This window comes from Arabidopsis lyrata (assembly GCF_000004255.2).
Source record: "Arabidopsis lyrata subsp. lyrata unplaced genomic scaffold ARALYscaffold_8, whole genome shotgun sequence".
NCBI lineage: Eukaryota > Viridiplantae > Streptophyta > Magnoliopsida > Brassicales > Brassicaceae > Arabidopsis > Arabidopsis lyrata.
Window position 1 is genome coordinate 15,006,838 of NW_003302548.1, and position 15,249 is coordinate 15,022,086.

Below are 15,249 nucleotides of genomic sequence, written 5' to 3' on the forward strand. Positions count from 1 at the left end.
GAAACCGTCCGTTTGTTTGACTTTAACCACTGTACCTTCCAGATTTCGCCACGTGTGATACTTCAAACCCGTTTGATTTGATCAAGCGCGTGAAGACTTGAGTAAGGGTAGTTTTGGAATTTCGCTTTAGAAGTTTTTTCTTTTTTTCTTGTTTTTTTTTTGATCAAGACGATCGAATCGAAGACGGAGTGTTAAAAAACAAGCTTCGCTCTTTCTTTAGTTGTTCTCAAGATCTTCAGAGACTGTAAGTATTTTTGGAATCTTCTTTTCTTGTTTCTCAATCGAAGGTAGAAAAAGAATATTTTTGATGATTTTACCATGTTTTGGGAGCTTGTATTGATCCAGTTCTTCGCTCTCTAGGCTAAATTTTTATCTTTCTGATGTGCACAATGTGAATGGGTCTTAGGTCTTAGTGATTCATGGGTTTTTTCTTTGATCCATTACCTATCCAGAAGATCTACCTTTTTGGTTTGCGGTTGTTGGAAATTGGAACACTTTTGTGATTTATGTGGTTTTGGTAGTTTGATGTCTCTTGCTAATTGATTTCAGAACAATGTAATATCCAATTACTTGTTGATGCTTCTGTTGTGCTTACTGAAATTATGATGAGGAAGCAAAGTTATGCTGATGCTGATGATAATTGATAAGCTCTACTCTTGTTTTTGGTTCATGTGAAAGACAAGGGAAGATCAAAGTAATTAAAGGAGCTGAAGTAGGAGGACGTGATGTTTTCTCTTATGTCTGGACTATGGAGTTACATGTTTAGCAAGACTGAGTTTCATGTGCTTATTCTTGGTATCGACAAAGCTGGGAAGACGGTAATGCTTTCCTTGTAATCTTTTTTCGTTTGTAACTTCACCCTGGTATCTGATATGTTTTGAGTATACACCTCTAATGTACTTGGCCTTACTTCAATGTCGTAGACATTTTTGGAGAAATTGAAGACGATATACTCAATCTCGGAAGGCCTTCCTCATGATCGAATTGTTCCTACTGTGGGGCTAAATATTGGTCGTATTGAAGTCTCCAATGCTAAAATTGTGTTTTGGGATCTGGGAGGTCAGGTGAGTTGGAAATTCCCTGGCTCATGTAATTGATCTCTCTTCTTTGTATCTAATTCTGTGTTTCTAGTTGACTTTATTCGGCTTTGCTCTATAAGTCACATATACATTCGAAGAGCATATGCTTGTAAGTTGATATGAGATTAATAGGTTACAAGGAAGATACCTTTGAACTCTTTCCCTCTCTAAGTTTTGGCCTGAGCTTTTTTTGCAGTTGAGATTTTTTCTTGTTGAAAACTATCGGTTGTTTTGATTCACAAACCCTGATTGTGAAAAAGGATTAGTCGTTAATCAAATAATGTGCCTTTTCCCCCATATGGCAGCCTGGTTTGCGGTCAATTTGGGAGAAATACTATGAAGAAGCACACGCGTTGATATATTTGATAGATGCAGCTTGCCCAACCCGCTTTGAAGATTCAAAATCTGCTTTAGGTAAGTCTGTGCACACAAGTTGACTCCAAACAACCATATGAAGCTAAAGCTAAAATATAAATTGTCTTCACCAGAGAAAGCCCTGCGGCATGAGGATTTGCAAGGAGCTCCTCTTTTGATTTTGGCAAACAAGCAAGTAGGAGTTTGTAATGTCTCATTTGTTGCTTATATTCTTCAAAGATATGCTGTTGATGATAGTCTTTGAATCTCTAACCAATGAGCAGGACCTCCCAAATGCTGTGTCGGCCGAGGAACTGGACCGCTACCTTGATCTAAAGAAATTGGATGAAAGGGTGTACATGTTTGAAGCAGTTTCTGGATATGATGGGTAAGTAAAAACGAACTTTAGCCACACACACAAGATTCTTGCAGTCTAACAGAAACACTTTAAGCAGAAAATATTAAATGTATGTTTTGTTGAGAGCAGGCGAGGAATCAAAGAAAGTATAGAATGGCTAGTCGGCGTGATGGAGAGAAGCAAAAGAACCGAAACATTAAGAGCCCGTGCAGGGTACACTCCTGTGCCTAATTCATAGACACGAAAAGGACTCGCAAACTCAACTCTCCAATCAACTGATTTCCTCTGGAAACATTTGTAGATAAAACAGACCTGAATCTTTGCATTGTTTTGGCTCAGCATCAAATTCACATGATGAGTAGGAACTAGTAAATCTTCACTAATGTTATGATTCAATTGAGATTTTGTGGTCATGATTGCATTTAGTTACCCCTTTGTACTACTGCAAACCAATAATGTAATCAAGTTTCTTGATTTGCAAACGCATTCAAATGAACGAACAGAGGCTACATAGATTTATCGCTTGAAAGACGTGAAAACAAACAGAGATATGAAGCTATAGAGAGGTTTCAATTTGTTCCTGAAACAAAGAAGTAGTAGTGACTCAGAATTTGAAGGCTAAAAGTTTGATAAACCAATCAAGAACAGAACAGAGAGAGAGAGATTGTTACCAGAAATGAGAGGCTTAGGTCTGGTCTTAAACAAGATCTTTGTTCGTATAATCCCAACAACTTCAAGTTCCGTTGCTTTCCCTGAAACTTCATCAAATTGAAGCTTCTTCAAAACCAGTAATGGCTTCTTCAAAGTCACCTTAGAGCCTGCGAGTTCATGGTAACCAACCGTGAAGGTGTACGTTCCCTGCACCGGTTCAACAACAAATCATCAAAGGTCAACGAAATCTCCGACGATTACAGTTCCGGTTAGAGAATTGAATCAAAATAACAAAACCTGTGAGGAATCGGAGTGACAGAGACGGCCGATCTCAAGATTCTGAATAGAACCTTGGAACGAAGCTTGAGTCTCGACGACTCCTTGAAGTTCTACAATCGCCCACTCGCTACACTCTTCTTCTCCACATCTACACTTCACTCGAATCTCCATCTTCTTCTTCTTCTTCTCCGAATTCTATATATTGTTTTATATATATGTATGTATAGAAATTTTGGCGGAAAATTAGAGATCTTTCGCGGGCTTTTTTCGTTTGAGATGACGTAACTGTCATCTTCTCCAATTTTTGATCCTAGTAGCTGAAAAAAGCTACCTTTAAGAAGCAACCATTGTTAACAAAGAAAAAACAAGATCATTGGGGGAGGAGTTTTTTATGAGTTTTTCCAGGTTCTGTCGATGCACAACACTAATACTGTAATACTGATACATATGTATTTACAACAGAACATGGCCCGAAAGAAAATAAAGCTAAGGCATTGCACATGGATCTTAACACTATACCCATGGCATTATCAAAAACCCTAATATACGAACACACCTAAAAGTACACTAGGTTTTATTTTGTTCTTGTTAGTCCTTAGAGAAAGATTGTGTAAACCTTAGATCCTCAGGTTTACCAGCAGTCTTGTTCTTCATGTTACATTGTTGAACCATATACTCACAGTTGTTTTGCCTACCTTTAGCTTCTTGCGTTGCAGCTGTAGTTATCGTCATCCCCTCGGACTTTGACTTGGTATCTGGTTCATCTAATCCGATCGGGATTGCGCCTGTCAGGGTTTTTATAGCAAAGTCGATACACGGGTCTTGCCAGATATCTGTACCCGGGGGTGTACTCGTAAATCCCGGGTTTTCAGAGCCTGTGTTAACATTTCTGGACGTCTCTGGGATAAAGGAGACTCCTTTCTGCTTGGCGTGATTATTAATGGGATCAGAAGAGATCGCTGGCGTGTTGGGAAGGCACAGCGATTCTCCAGTCAGTGTTTTGATAGCAAAGGCAATGCAAGGATCTTTCCAAAGATCTGCAAGAGTCGAGTCAAATGAGGAGGAGAAGCTGTTGGTATTCTTCTCCATCACTTCTGAGCATGTGCCTTTTACAACAGATGAGTTAGATAACTCGTTACCTAATTTATTTCTCCTTTGAATGGCATTACCACTATCAGAAGGATGTGGTTGCTTTCCTTTATTTGATGATCTCAAAGGGGAGATCTCAGTTGCTTTCACACTGGTAGTAAGTTTAGCCTTTGGACTAGACCGTCCCAATCTTTTGCCTGCTGCTGTCTTTTCACACATTGTTGCAGAAGTTTGGCAAGACAATGGTGACACGGGCGACCTTTCTTCCTTCTGCTTGTAACCGTCAAGATGAAAAACTGGATTCAGTTCATATACTATCATTGGCGTTTTCATTGTCTTCTTGTCTGAAGAAGGCTTTCTGCCTACTGATTTACCGATATTTTGTGTTCCCACTACCATTTCTGCACTCACGCGATTGTTGTTTGCAGCAACATCATATGGTTTCTGAGAGCGATGTTCATTATAGCTTTTGGCTACTTCCTTGTTGAAGGGTATATCCGTTTTTTCCAATCCGCTGGTAGCAACAGGATTCACAGGTTGATTGCACTTTCCAGCTATGCCATCATCAGGAGGTAATATTCGTTTCGGTTGATCATCAGGAGGTACTACTCGTTGAACTTTGGTTCTTGTCTTCAGATCAGGCGTTGGTTCATCATCAGGAGGTACTATTCGTTGAACTTTGGTTCTTGTCTTCAGTTCAGGTGTTGGTTCAAGCTCAATACCAGCTAATCGTTTTGATGTTCGTCGGGCTACACTAATACTTAGCTCATTCTTCTTCACTTTAGCTTTACTCCTTGTAAGCTGTTTTTCAGTAGAATCTTGTTCCTCTTCTTCCTTCATAACAGATTCCTTCTTTGGTTCTTGTGACCTTGCACTGCTCAACCTCGATTTTACAGAATCTACAAATACAGACAACATAGAAAAAATTGGTGTACTCAATTCCTTTTGTTATCTCAGCCACTGCTCGGTTGGAAATTTTAAGTCAGGTATCTACATACCTTTTTCTGATTTTGCATTTGACGAAGACAAGTTTTTCCTTTTTATATCTACGACTTCCTCATTCGTACTGGCTTTAGTTTGGCTCCTAGTAACCCGTTTCGCTATGGGCTGCTTTTCGATAGGATCTTTCGCCTGAAGAACTGGTGAGGTTACGATGCTCCAATCAGAATTCATTTTATCTGCAAATATAATCGAATGTTGACATTTAACGTTACTCACTGCGTAAGTATGAGTATACCCTGGCAAGTGGCAAAATCAGAACCCAAAAGACTTTGTACTTACAATTCTTGGAATGTTCATCAGAAGAAGATAAGTTTCTCCGCTTACTTCTTCTGATATGAATATCTATCTTTTTCTCCTTTTCCAATAAATCATCTGCAGATTTCTTTTCCACATACTCCAGACGAAGCTAAAATCAAACAGAGAAAAGTTGTTAAAAATTTAACAGAAATATTCAACCATTTGATAGTGCTTTCCATTAAACTAACAATAACAAAAAGGAGAAAGGAACTCACGTCGGTCTTTCCATTTCCAGAATCATCATCTTCGATATCACTTTCCTTCAATTTACGTGCATAATGTCCAACATTGCCAGTCTCAACATACCGTGATGCGTCTTTGAAGGATTGAAAGATATACTCACTTTTAGGGTCAATGAAAAACTGCAAAAACAAAAACCAGGCATTTCCAAGAATCACATAAGAGATTTTCCAAATATTGAACATGTAATTGTAGGAGAAAATGTGGAAAGACACAAAATGTTCACTTTTGATCAAAGATGAGAAAAAAAGAGAGTCGAGGGTACAAACTGGATCTCTTCTGTTTTTACGGCCTGATCTGCTTGTTATTTCAAGCTTCTTGATCCATCCTTCAGGTAAGCCTTGAGCTGCAGATTTCTCAACTATAACCTGTATCACTTAAACATAAAGAGTCTTTCTTTTAAAGAGACGTATAAATGTCAAAATCTGAGGGATCACAAAGAACAAAATAAACATTGTTTCCAAACATATAAACACCACAAAACTCTAAGATATTCCGTGCTTATGAACTTTCCATGAACAAGCTGATACCAGACCCTTGACAATATGAATGTGATTCATCTCAAAACTTTCCCATTGCATACACGAAAGGTCAGAAGTTTTACAGCTTACGAATGTTACAGTTTTCTCTCGAAGATGGTTACTTAACAAACCAAACTCATTTTCACAAGATCTATTACTCTAACCATCTCAGCAGAGTAAGCATACACTTCCTAAGAGGCAAACTGAGACTTTAAAATTAACATCTCCACACAAGTAATAAGAGCTTTCAAAGCCACAGTAATACCAAGTAAAATCAATGGAATTTCAAAATGTAGCCTCATAACAAAGGTTTGATCAAACTACATCATCCATAACAAAACAAAAAGTCCTGTAAAGACCATTTTCTGACACTAACACACCTTGATCTAAAATTATTTAAGTAGACCTCTTCTCTTTTAATCTAGTGTCTATCTTTCCCTAAAAGCTAAGCATTGCATGCAAGAGAAATTCACTGTAACGACACAAAAGATTTCACCTTTTTCCAGCATTACAATATCATACAATCAGAAACTGAGACTGAAAGAGAGAGACAGAGAGACAGAATCAAAGAATTTGGTACTTCAATAAAGATTACTACAATAACAAGAACCAAAACATGCAGAAGATAATCAAGAGAGAGACTAAGGACAAAAGAAATCAAATTAAGAAATTGGGTTTAAACTGATAATCACCTTATCCTTTCTCCCATTCTTCCTCACTCTGATTTCCACTTTCCTCTCAGGCTCAGCCGATAAACCATCAGAGATCCCTTCTCCATTCATTTCTCCGGTCACCAGAAAACCACTTTCCTCTCTCTCTTAAATCCCTGATTCGCAACCCAGAATGGTTTCTCAACAAAAAACGCCAAAACCCATCAAGAATTCACCAAGAAGCGTCAGATTCGGATAATGGACACCGTCGGAAGTTATAAAGAAGGAACCTTTTATTTTGTCTGATTGTGTGATTTGGTTCTGTGTCTCCACTGAGGTAATAAGAAAAATAGGTTTTAATTGGGAAGAAGAAGAAGAGAGGGTTTACACGTGTAGTGTGAGGAGTTTCAATGGTGATTCCCCGATTTGAGAGGCTAACGAAAAACTCAGTCCACCACCGTACCAACACGCGAGTCTTCTGGACCAAACGCCTCTCTTCTCAATTGCTACTAATTAGCTCATTTCTCCATTTTATTCTCATGTACTGTTGTTATTTAACTTCTTTTTTTTTATTGTCAGAACCCAACTTTATACTGTAGATAAAACATTGCTAGTTTTGGTAAAAATCTAATTATAAATCTAGTTCTGGTGATGTTTTTTGGAAATACTTTTGACTATGTTGTCATTTTTGACACAATACTGTAAATGTTTGGATTGGTCCGATTGGAACTGATTTATGATCATGAGAAAAAGTGAGAAAAAAAAAAGACTGTAATATAGTAGTCAATTATGGATTTTCATATATCTGAATTTAGATATAATTTATTTCTATTTAATATTTTGTTTTAGATTTTCTGTTAAAAGTCATGTTATTAAATTTATATTTGTATATCATGTTTGATAGATTTTGAAGTGTGATTTTATTCTATCTATAAAGATTTTAAATATTTTATTAAAATTTAGATAAAAACAAAAAAGTATGAATTAATAAATCATTTGGATTGTAGTTTAAATCAATGGTATAAAATGTATTTTAAAATCCGAAAGTGGTTAATTTTTTCTATTTAAATTATGCGTCACGAAACTTATTATTTTTCTTATAACAATTTTTTTTTTCTTATCTACTTTCATTATCAAATTAATAACTTGTGCATACAAGGAATTTCAAAAAATACTACCGATTTTTTTTTGTCAACAACTTTGTCTTTTCCGATTTTTCTTTTAATTGCATTTTTGTCGTTTACATATTTGAGATTTTTTTTGTCAACAAGTAAATGCATTCTTTAAATTTGAATTGGAATTATGACACATCAATCATAAACACTAACACAATCCAATGTATTACGAGAATGCAAGTACTACAAGACATGAAAAACAGATTATCGGATGGGTGGCACTGTCTGTTGGATTAATGAAGGTTAATACAGATGGGGGGAGTGGGGGAGGGGGGCTTCACATGGTATTCCAGGTTTAGCTATAGCAGGGGGTTGTATTGCGGGATAGTGAAGAGAGTTGGTGTGGGGACTTTACTCTCAATATAGGAAGGTGTTTGGTATTTCTAGCGGAACTTTTGGGAGTCTATTACGGATTGTATCTGGTTTGGGAGAACAAAATGTCTCGGGTGGAGTTGGAAATTGATTCGGAAATAGTCGTAGATATTCTTAAAACAAGAATAAGTGAGTATCACCCGCTGTCATTCATAATATATTTGTGCCAAAAAAAAAAAAAAAAAACCTTTTTACCTTTAAATCCAAGAAAGATAAAAAAAAAAAAAAAAAAAAAAACAATTAACGAAGGAAGTAATTCACAACTAAAACAACAATAGAGTCAAAGACCCAACCACTCTCTATCTAGCACAAAAAATCTGACTTTTACAAAGACAAAAGTGAGAAAACCTTTTCAACACTTGATCTTCTCTTCTCTTCTCTTCTGTTGTCTCAACCATGGCGCTAGAACTATGGCAAACTCTCAAAGAAGCAATCCATGCATACACAGGTCTCTCTCCTGTAGTCTTCTTCACCGCTCTCGCTCTCGCCTTCGCCATCTACCAAGTCATCTCAGGCTGGTTTGCCTCACCGTTCGATGATGTTAACCGACATCAGAGAGCTAGATCCTTGGCTCAAGAGGATGAGCCACCGATTCCTCAGCCTGTTCAAGTCGGTGAGATCACAGAAGAGGAGCTTAAACAGTACGATGGCTCTGATCCTCAAAAGCCCCTTCTTATGGCTATCAAACATCAGATCTATGATGTTACACAAAGCAGGTCAAATTTTTGAATCTTAATTACAAAATTAGGTTATGGGTTTGATTCATTGTTTCCTCTAATCTCATTTGAGTGTATAAAAACTTGGACTTTGCATAGTTTTATCTATAAAGCTGTGAGAAATTGTAAAGTTGTTCACTTTGAGAATCAATTTCACTAAAGTAGTCTAATTTGAGAATCAATTTCAGAAAAGCACATTGTAAAGGTTGATCATTTTGCTACTTTATTTAAGAGAAAGATTCAAAGGAAGATGTTTTATGTTTTATGTCTGCTAGTGATTGAGATCTTTACTCTTAGCTCATGTTGGAGTATAATCGATTGATCATCTACTTGTGATACTATAGACTAGTTTGTGTGTGTCAAGTGTTGTGTTTGTGATGAAAGGTTTGATATTTTGGCTTCCTCAGATCATGTTTTAGCCTATAACAACTTGGACTCTAGATAGTTTTTATCTACGAAGCTGTTACATTCGTAAAGTTGTTCACTTTGAGAATCAATTTCACAAAAGTAGTCTAATTTGAGAATCAATTTCACAAAAGATGTGCTTTGCAAGCTTTTGGGTGGCATATTGTTAAAACTTATCCTAATGCTTCCTTCATACAAGAACAGGATTCAAAGGAAGTTGTTATATGTTCTTGTTGTTAATGTCTGCTTGTGATTGATATCTTTTATGAAAATTCTTAGCTTATCTTTGAGCATAAGTAGTTGATTATCTTCTTATGATAGTCTAGACTGGTTTTTGTGTATTTAAATGTTGTGTTTGTAATGAAAGATTGGATTTTTATTGGTTTGTAGGATGTTCTACGGACCAGGAGGACCATATGCTTTGTTTGCAGGGAAAGACGCTAGCCGAGCTCTTGCAAAGATGTCGTTTGAGGAGAAAGATCTGACTTGGGATATCTCTGGTCTTGGTCCCTTTGAGCTAGAAGCTCTTCAGGACTGGGAATACAAGTTCATGAGCAAATATGCTAAGGTTGGTACTGTCAAAGTGGCCGGTTCAGAACCTGAAACCGCATCTGTGTCTGAACCCGCAGAGAATGTTGACCGAGATGCTCATGTAACCACAACGCCTGAGAATACCGCTGTTGATAAGAGTGATGAGGCTCCTGCTGAGACTGAGTTGAAGGAGTAGAGCCCATTTCCAAGATTTGCTCTGATTTTTCATAGAGACCAGTTTTAAGAAAGGATTGTAGAATCTCTATTGTTGAAGTGTCAATGATAATCTTGTTTTACTTTCCCAAAAAATAAAGATTGCTGATTAATGATAAGACAAAAGGTTTTATAAACTGCTCATATCAGAAGGCGTTGCATTGCAAGATTATAAGTTGGTCAAGTTTATACTTGTGGTCTATGAATCAATTGTAATCCTCGATGTTTAAGACTAAGGGCAAAGAAGACAGTTGACCACGTTCTTCTGAGTGTTCCTTGCATTGCAGTCGCAGATATGTGCGCTCTTGAGGATCCCCTCAGCAATAGGGAAATCTCGGTGTCGTCGGTATTTGCAAATGTGGATTTTCTATTCTTGAAACAACCTGGCTCTTCAAAAGATTTGACCTTTCCATGGATTATTTGATACATTTGGAAGGCACGTAATGATAAGATTTTTAATGGAGTGGACATATAAGTGCACATGATGTTGTTAAGGTAAAGATACAGTATGAGAAACTGCATAGCTGCAAAAACATAACAAGTAACTTTGAACAACAGTCTTTATTACGAAAACCCGAGTTCCAGGGTGATAAGTGGTTTATAGATAGTTCATGGAATTCATACAAAAAAACAATAAAAAAGATAGTTCGGACTGATATTTTTCAAATATAGGTTGGATCGGCTTTCGTAACGACATAGAATGATCTCTTGTTAGAGTTAAGAATCTACGCATAAGCGGTAAGCCTTTCTCCTATGCACTCAGAGTTGGAAGAACTACTTTGGGCCATAATTTGTACGAGCATAAAAGTACATCACTACATCAGTAACTATCTCAACGGGCAGTTCATAACTTGAAAATTTGACAACTTCCTCAGTATATTAGCCAACTTTCTCAACATATATATTTTGAAGAGTTTACAAGACTCAAGAAAACATTTTATCTCTTCTCGGTTTTTGTCATTCTTGTAATTTGAGTTGTCTCGCAAACTGGTTAGCATGTAGTTCAACACTGCGTTTTCATAGAATCATAGTTTCATTAACGTAATAATAATATACAGTATATACTATATACCATCTATTGGGATAATCGAACCATTTTAATGTAAGTATTTCCGTCGACAAAAAAAATAATCTAGTTATACTCCTTGTTCAAAAAATCGCTAGGCGTTAGTTGGGCGCTCAAGCTGGGCCTAGCGCCTAGCCGAAAAATCGGAGATTAAGCGGGGATTAATCGAGGATTAGTTTTTAATATTTTTTACTTATATATTGTATATATATTATTCTGGCGGATTAAAATTAATAATGTTAGATGGTCCAGTGGTTGAAAGCGTTTTTCCTCATTTTCGGGTGGCGAGTTCGAGTAGACGTAGTTACATTTATGTTTATTTTAGGTTTAATTGATAGTGAATGACCAAAATACCCTCGTCTTCAACCTTTGAAAAACGAGATCTGTAACCCTAAATCCGCCGCCACCTAACTTTTTCTTCATTTTTCATCGTTTCTTTTTGTTTCTTCTATTGTTTATTGCTAGATATGCTAGATCCATCAACTATATATGAATTAAAACCTTCAAAAGAACAAAAAATCAAGTTTTTTCAAAAGTTCCGATTTTTAAGCCGATTATACCATAATCCCGGCGGTGCCTTGCCGCCGAGCGACTAGCCGCCGCGAAATCGGCCGCCTTGGCCGCGTTTTTGAACAAGGGTTATACTGAATTTTGGTTATAGGCGATCCAAATGGGCTGGACCTAGACTTATGGGCTTAAGATATCTTTTCCAAGCTGTCATGATGAATACGATTATTGTCTCAAGTGTCACGAGATATTGAAATCGTCAAAATAAGCCAAACATTCACCAAGATATCAACGCACATGTAGTTATTATATAGCAATAGTATTCTAAAACGTAATGGACCGTCGATCGACGTGTACTTTTTGCGTTCACTTTATTTGTCTTCAAAACTAAAATGAAAATCATAAATAAAGAGGTCAAATATTACCCACGTAGGAGTTGAGATCTACGATGACCAAACTAATCGTTAGGAAAGGTTTCAAAATTTGAGGTTCTTATACCACCAACGCTAACGTAGTGCTAATCTCGTGTTTCCATTTCTTCCTCCTTTAATGCTATTTCTATCTGCACCATTTTATTTTTTCTTTTGCTTCATTAAAATAAAAATAGTTACGAATTACATGAAATAAAATCTAGATTTTGGTTTTGTGAAAAAAAATATGGAAGCAAATAACCAATTAGTTTATCCACATCAATAAAAGTAGTAACGTTTTCCGATATATTTTTTTCTTCCAAATGAAAAAATATTGCAAGTTGGTGTACTTCCCATACTTATCCTTATCCCGGTGCTCTAACTTTTTTCCTCTGTAAGAAAAGCTCTAACTTAAGGAGTGATCAAGATAATAATCAAGGTGTTTAATTTTACTGTAAAAGATAGACTCTTAACCAGTTATAATCACTACAATGATCAAAGATCATAGTTTGAGCTAGTGGTTGTTTAGCCATGTGCATGGTCTCATTTTGATAGATTAGCCTTTTGGATTATTTGAACAAAAACACTAAAAAAAAAAATGTAGCTAATTTCCATAGATCAGATTATTTTTCTAGTTGGAACCATTGGAGAACAACAAGTACCAATAACCAATGACGTGAATGCATTTCCATTTAAAATCACACAAAAGAAAAGTTTCATGTATCATGAATGTAGCAAATTCCATTTATAAATATTTGGCTTAGCTAAAATTCTTATACATGGTTTCTTCTTCATCTTGTAAAAAAATAAAATAAAGATATATAAACCATGATACCTATATATGCATTTATATTAAACTAAATATACCCCACTTTTTTTTTGTTTTCGATCGTCAACAAATAAACCCACTTTATAGCGCTTATATACACATCACACACACATATGAATGTGATGTAAATATAGTTTCTTGTGGACCTAACAAAAACTAGTCGTAACTCATTCATGGAGGCTTTGTTCTGCTCTGAGATACCCAACAACAACATCAGATCTTCCATTAACGATCTCTCTTCTTCTTCATATACATGGCCAATGATTATGACCTCCTCTTCTACTTCTTCTTCATCTCCCACAATCATGAACATAGAGAACATTCCTAGATGCGACTGGGATCTCTCTCTCTCCGCCGTCGTTTCCTCCGCATCCACCGGATCAGACGCTATCGGAGCAATCGAGTTTGACCCTACCGGAGAGATCATAGCTACTGGAGGGATCGCGAGAAAGATCAGATCGTATCGTTTAAGCTCTTTGTTAGAGTCACGTGACGATCACGTAACAGCTTCAGATAGCTGTATCTACACGCCAGCGAAGCTTAGTAGTCTGAAATGGAGACCCGATCTATCCGGTCGGGTTATCGGGTCAGGAGATTACGACGGAGTTGTCACAGAGTACGACGTTGAGAAACAAGTGCCTGTTTCCGAGAGAGACGAGCATGGAGGTAGAAGGATTTGGAGCGTGGACTACACTCTCTACAATGGCTCTCTTATAGGCGCGTCAGGCTCCGACGACGGAACGGTTCAAATGTGGGATCCACGTAACGGAGGGACGTTGGAAGAAACGGTTAGGCCCGGAGGTGGCGCGGCGATTTGTTCGGTAGAGTTTGATCCGTTCGGTGGATCTTCCATAGCCGTTGGATGTGCTGACCGGAATGCTTACGTGTACGACATCAGACGACTCGTTGACCCTTTGATCGTATTAGACGGTCATACCAAAACGGTGACGTATGCTCGGTTCATGGATTCTCACACGATCGTTACCGGTTCGACCGACGGGAGCTTGAAGCAATGGAATATAGATAATGGACGGCGCGTGGTTCGCACGTACCGAGGGCATGTTAATAGCCGGAACTTTGTTGGGTTATCGGTTTGGAGACATGGTGGTTTGGTCGTGTCTGGGTCGGAGAATAACCAAGTGTTTGTGTACGATAAGAGGTGGGAGGAACCGGTTTGGGTTTGTGGATTGGGTCAACCGGACCGGTTTGGGGCTGACCGACGGTTTGTGAGTAGTGTTTGTTTGAGACAAGTGGATGAAGACTGGTGCACACTTGCTGCTGGAGGATCCGATGGGGCTTTAGAGATTTTCTCGGGCAAACGGAGCTAATTAGTATTTATATTATTTTTTTCTGCTCATGATTGATACAAACTGTTTTTCAGTTGATTTTATAAACGGTCTATAGCTATTAATTTTAACTAAGACTCAGGATCCCCGCGACATCGCGGGGGAATATATTTCAAAAATCATTTAAAAAAATATCAAACGAAAAAATCATAATGAATTGTAATAATTTTGAATTTTTTAATAACAAATCAATATATATTTTACAAAAATTATGATAAAGAAAATCCTCACAAGCATTTATTAAGTATATTAATATTAGAAAAACAATAATTTGTAACTAAAAAACTATTCCCAAGTGCAAAAAGCATAAACTAATAAACCAAATATTACAATGGTTTGATAAATAAGCCAAAACGTTCAACGTCAAATAAACCAAATGCTATTGTGTTAAATTAAACGGTAACAACAATTCATTTAAATATATCTTAGTATTTAAATATTTTTTAAAAATATGACGAACTTATCCGAAAAACGAAACCGTAGATATCAAATATTCCAAAAACTACAACGGTTCGTCAATTATACCAAATGTTGCAATAGTTCATCAAATATACTAAAGATAACAATGGTTCGTAACACAAAACCAAAAGTTGCAATAATTCGTCAAATAATCCAAATGTTGAAACAGTTCAATTAAATAGTTACAATCTCATTTAAATACATTTTAGTAATTAAAAATTAAGAATTTAAATAATAATTTATGAAATGTTACACCGAGAGACGCGGCGGTAGATAATTAAATGTTATAGCTATGTATAAAATAAACCAAAAATTACAATTGTTCGTGAAATAAACTAAATATATAAACCAAAGGTTGCAATTGTTCGTAGAATAAACTAAATATTGCAATGATTCGAATAAGCGGTTTCAACTGTTTATGAAGAGTTACAATAAAAAACGCAACCGTAGAAAATATTCAGAATGCAATTTATATAAAAAAAACATAACCGTAAAATATATATTTTAATTAATAAAAATATTAACGAAAAGTTGCGATAAAAAGACGCAACCGTTCAGATGTGCAAATGGTATTTATTAGATTGCTATTATATATAGATTTGATTGAATGTTACTACTTTTCTAAGAAGTTCTTAAATGAGAATTATCTTGTTCTTTTTTTTTTTTTCTTTTTTTTTTTTCGTCCGAAATTAATTAAAGC

At 36.4% G+C, this 15,249-nt stretch overlaps 5 protein-coding genes across 5 annotated transcripts; 3 read left to right on the forward strand and 2 right to left on the reverse strand.

Annotated features, from left to right (window-relative positions):
- The first annotated feature begins 154 nt into the window (after positions 1 to 154).
- LOC9301976 (ADP-ribosylation factor-related protein 1) lies at positions 155 to 2,263 on the forward strand. The gene is made up of 7 exons (XM_021024948.1): positions 155 to 244; positions 679 to 818; positions 924 to 1,064; positions 1,385 to 1,493; positions 1,568 to 1,629; positions 1,718 to 1,821; positions 1,921 to 2,263. Exons 2-7 carry the CDS (start codon positions 726 to 728, stop codon positions 2,027 to 2,029), a joined length of 618 nt encoding a protein of 205 aa, XP_020880607.1. The 5' UTR covers positions 155 to 244; positions 679 to 725; the 3' UTR covers positions 2,030 to 2,263.
- Positions 2,250 to 3,058, reverse strand: LOC9300234 (chromosome transmission fidelity protein 8 homolog). Its single transcript, XM_021024970.1, has 3 exons — positions 2,740 to 3,058; positions 2,463 to 2,649; positions 2,250 to 2,371 (listed from the first exon to the last, which is right to left on the reverse strand). The coding sequence occupies exons 1-3, from the start codon at positions 2,890 to 2,892 to the stop codon at positions 2,361 to 2,363; spliced, it is 351 nt and encodes a 116-aa protein (XP_020880629.1). The 5' UTR covers positions 2,893 to 3,058; the 3' UTR covers positions 2,250 to 2,360.
- Positions 3,059 to 3,106: 48 nt separating this feature from the next.
- LOC9301977 (methyl-CpG-binding domain-containing protein 13) lies at positions 3,107 to 7,039 on the reverse strand. Its single transcript, XM_021024932.1, has 6 exons — positions 6,563 to 7,039; positions 5,619 to 5,717; positions 5,325 to 5,471; positions 5,092 to 5,218; positions 4,809 to 4,988; positions 3,107 to 4,709 (listed from the first exon to the last, which is right to left on the reverse strand). Exons 1-6 carry the CDS (start codon positions 6,650 to 6,652, stop codon positions 3,310 to 3,312), a joined length of 2,043 nt encoding a protein of 680 aa, XP_020880591.1. The 5' UTR covers positions 6,653 to 7,039; the 3' UTR covers positions 3,107 to 3,309.
- Positions 7,040 to 8,301: 1,262 nt separating this feature from the next.
- On the forward strand, positions 8,302 to 10,069 carry LOC9301978 (membrane steroid-binding protein 1). The gene is made up of 2 exons (XM_002864112.2): positions 8,302 to 8,783; positions 9,579 to 10,069. Exons 1-2 carry the CDS (start codon positions 8,464 to 8,466, stop codon positions 9,913 to 9,915), a joined length of 657 nt encoding a protein of 218 aa, XP_002864158.1. The 5' UTR covers positions 8,302 to 8,463; the 3' UTR covers positions 9,916 to 10,069.
- A 2,622-nt stretch (positions 10,070 to 12,691) lies between these two features.
- Positions 12,692 to 14,165, forward strand: LOC9300235 (WD repeat-containing protein RUP1). Its single transcript, XM_021023504.1, has one exon. It carries the CDS (start codon positions 12,918 to 12,920, stop codon positions 14,070 to 14,072), a length of 1,155 nt encoding a protein of 384 aa, XP_020879163.1. The 5' UTR covers positions 12,692 to 12,917; the 3' UTR covers positions 14,073 to 14,165.
- The last annotated feature ends 1,084 nt before the right edge of the window (positions 14,166 to 15,249 follow it).

Excerpts from the sequence above, each read along its gene's own strand:
- LOC9300234 (XM_021024970.1), bottom strand. The coding sequence starts at position 2,892 with ATGGAGATTCGAGTGAAGTGTAGATGTGGAGAAGAAGAGTGTAGCGAG. Across the intron at positions 2,650-2,739 it reads GTCACTCCGATTCCTCACAG|GGAACGTACACCTTCACGGT; the intron begins GTTTTGTTATTT and ends GAACCGGTGCAG.
- LOC9300235 (XM_021023504.1), top strand. The coding sequence starts at position 12,918 with ATGGAGGCTTTGTTCTGCTCTGAGATACCCAACAACAACATCAGATCT.
- LOC9301978 (XM_002864112.2), top strand. The coding sequence starts at position 8,464 with ATGGCGCTAGAACTATGGCAAACTCTCAAAGAAGCAATCCATGCATAC. Across the intron at positions 8,784-9,578 it reads TATGATGTTACACAAAGCAG|GATGTTCTACGGACCAGGAG; the intron begins GTCAAATTTTTG and ends ATTGGTTTGTAG.
- LOC9301977 (XM_021024932.1), bottom strand. The coding sequence starts at position 6,652 with ATGAATGGAGAAGGGATCTCTGATGGTTTATCGGCTGAGCCTGAGAGG. Across the intron at positions 5,718-6,562 it reads AGAATGGGAGAAAGGATAAG|GTTATAGTTGAGAAATCTGC; the intron begins GTGATTATCAGT and ends TAAGTGATACAG. Across the intron at positions 4,989-5,091 it reads TGATGAACATTCCAAGAATT|ATAAAATGAATTCTGATTGG; the intron begins GTAAGTACAAAG and ends TTATATTTGCAG.
- LOC9301976 (XM_021024948.1), top strand. The coding sequence starts at position 726 with ATGTTTTCTCTTATGTCTGGACTATGGAGTTACATGTTTAGCAAGACT. Across the intron at positions 1,494-1,567 it reads AGATTCAAAATCTGCTTTAG|AGAAAGCCCTGCGGCATGAG; the intron begins GTAAGTCTGTGC and ends TGTCTTCACCAG. Across the intron at positions 1,822-1,920 it reads GCAGTTTCTGGATATGATGG|GCGAGGAATCAAAGAAAGTA; the intron begins GTAAGTAAAAAC and ends TGTTGAGAGCAG.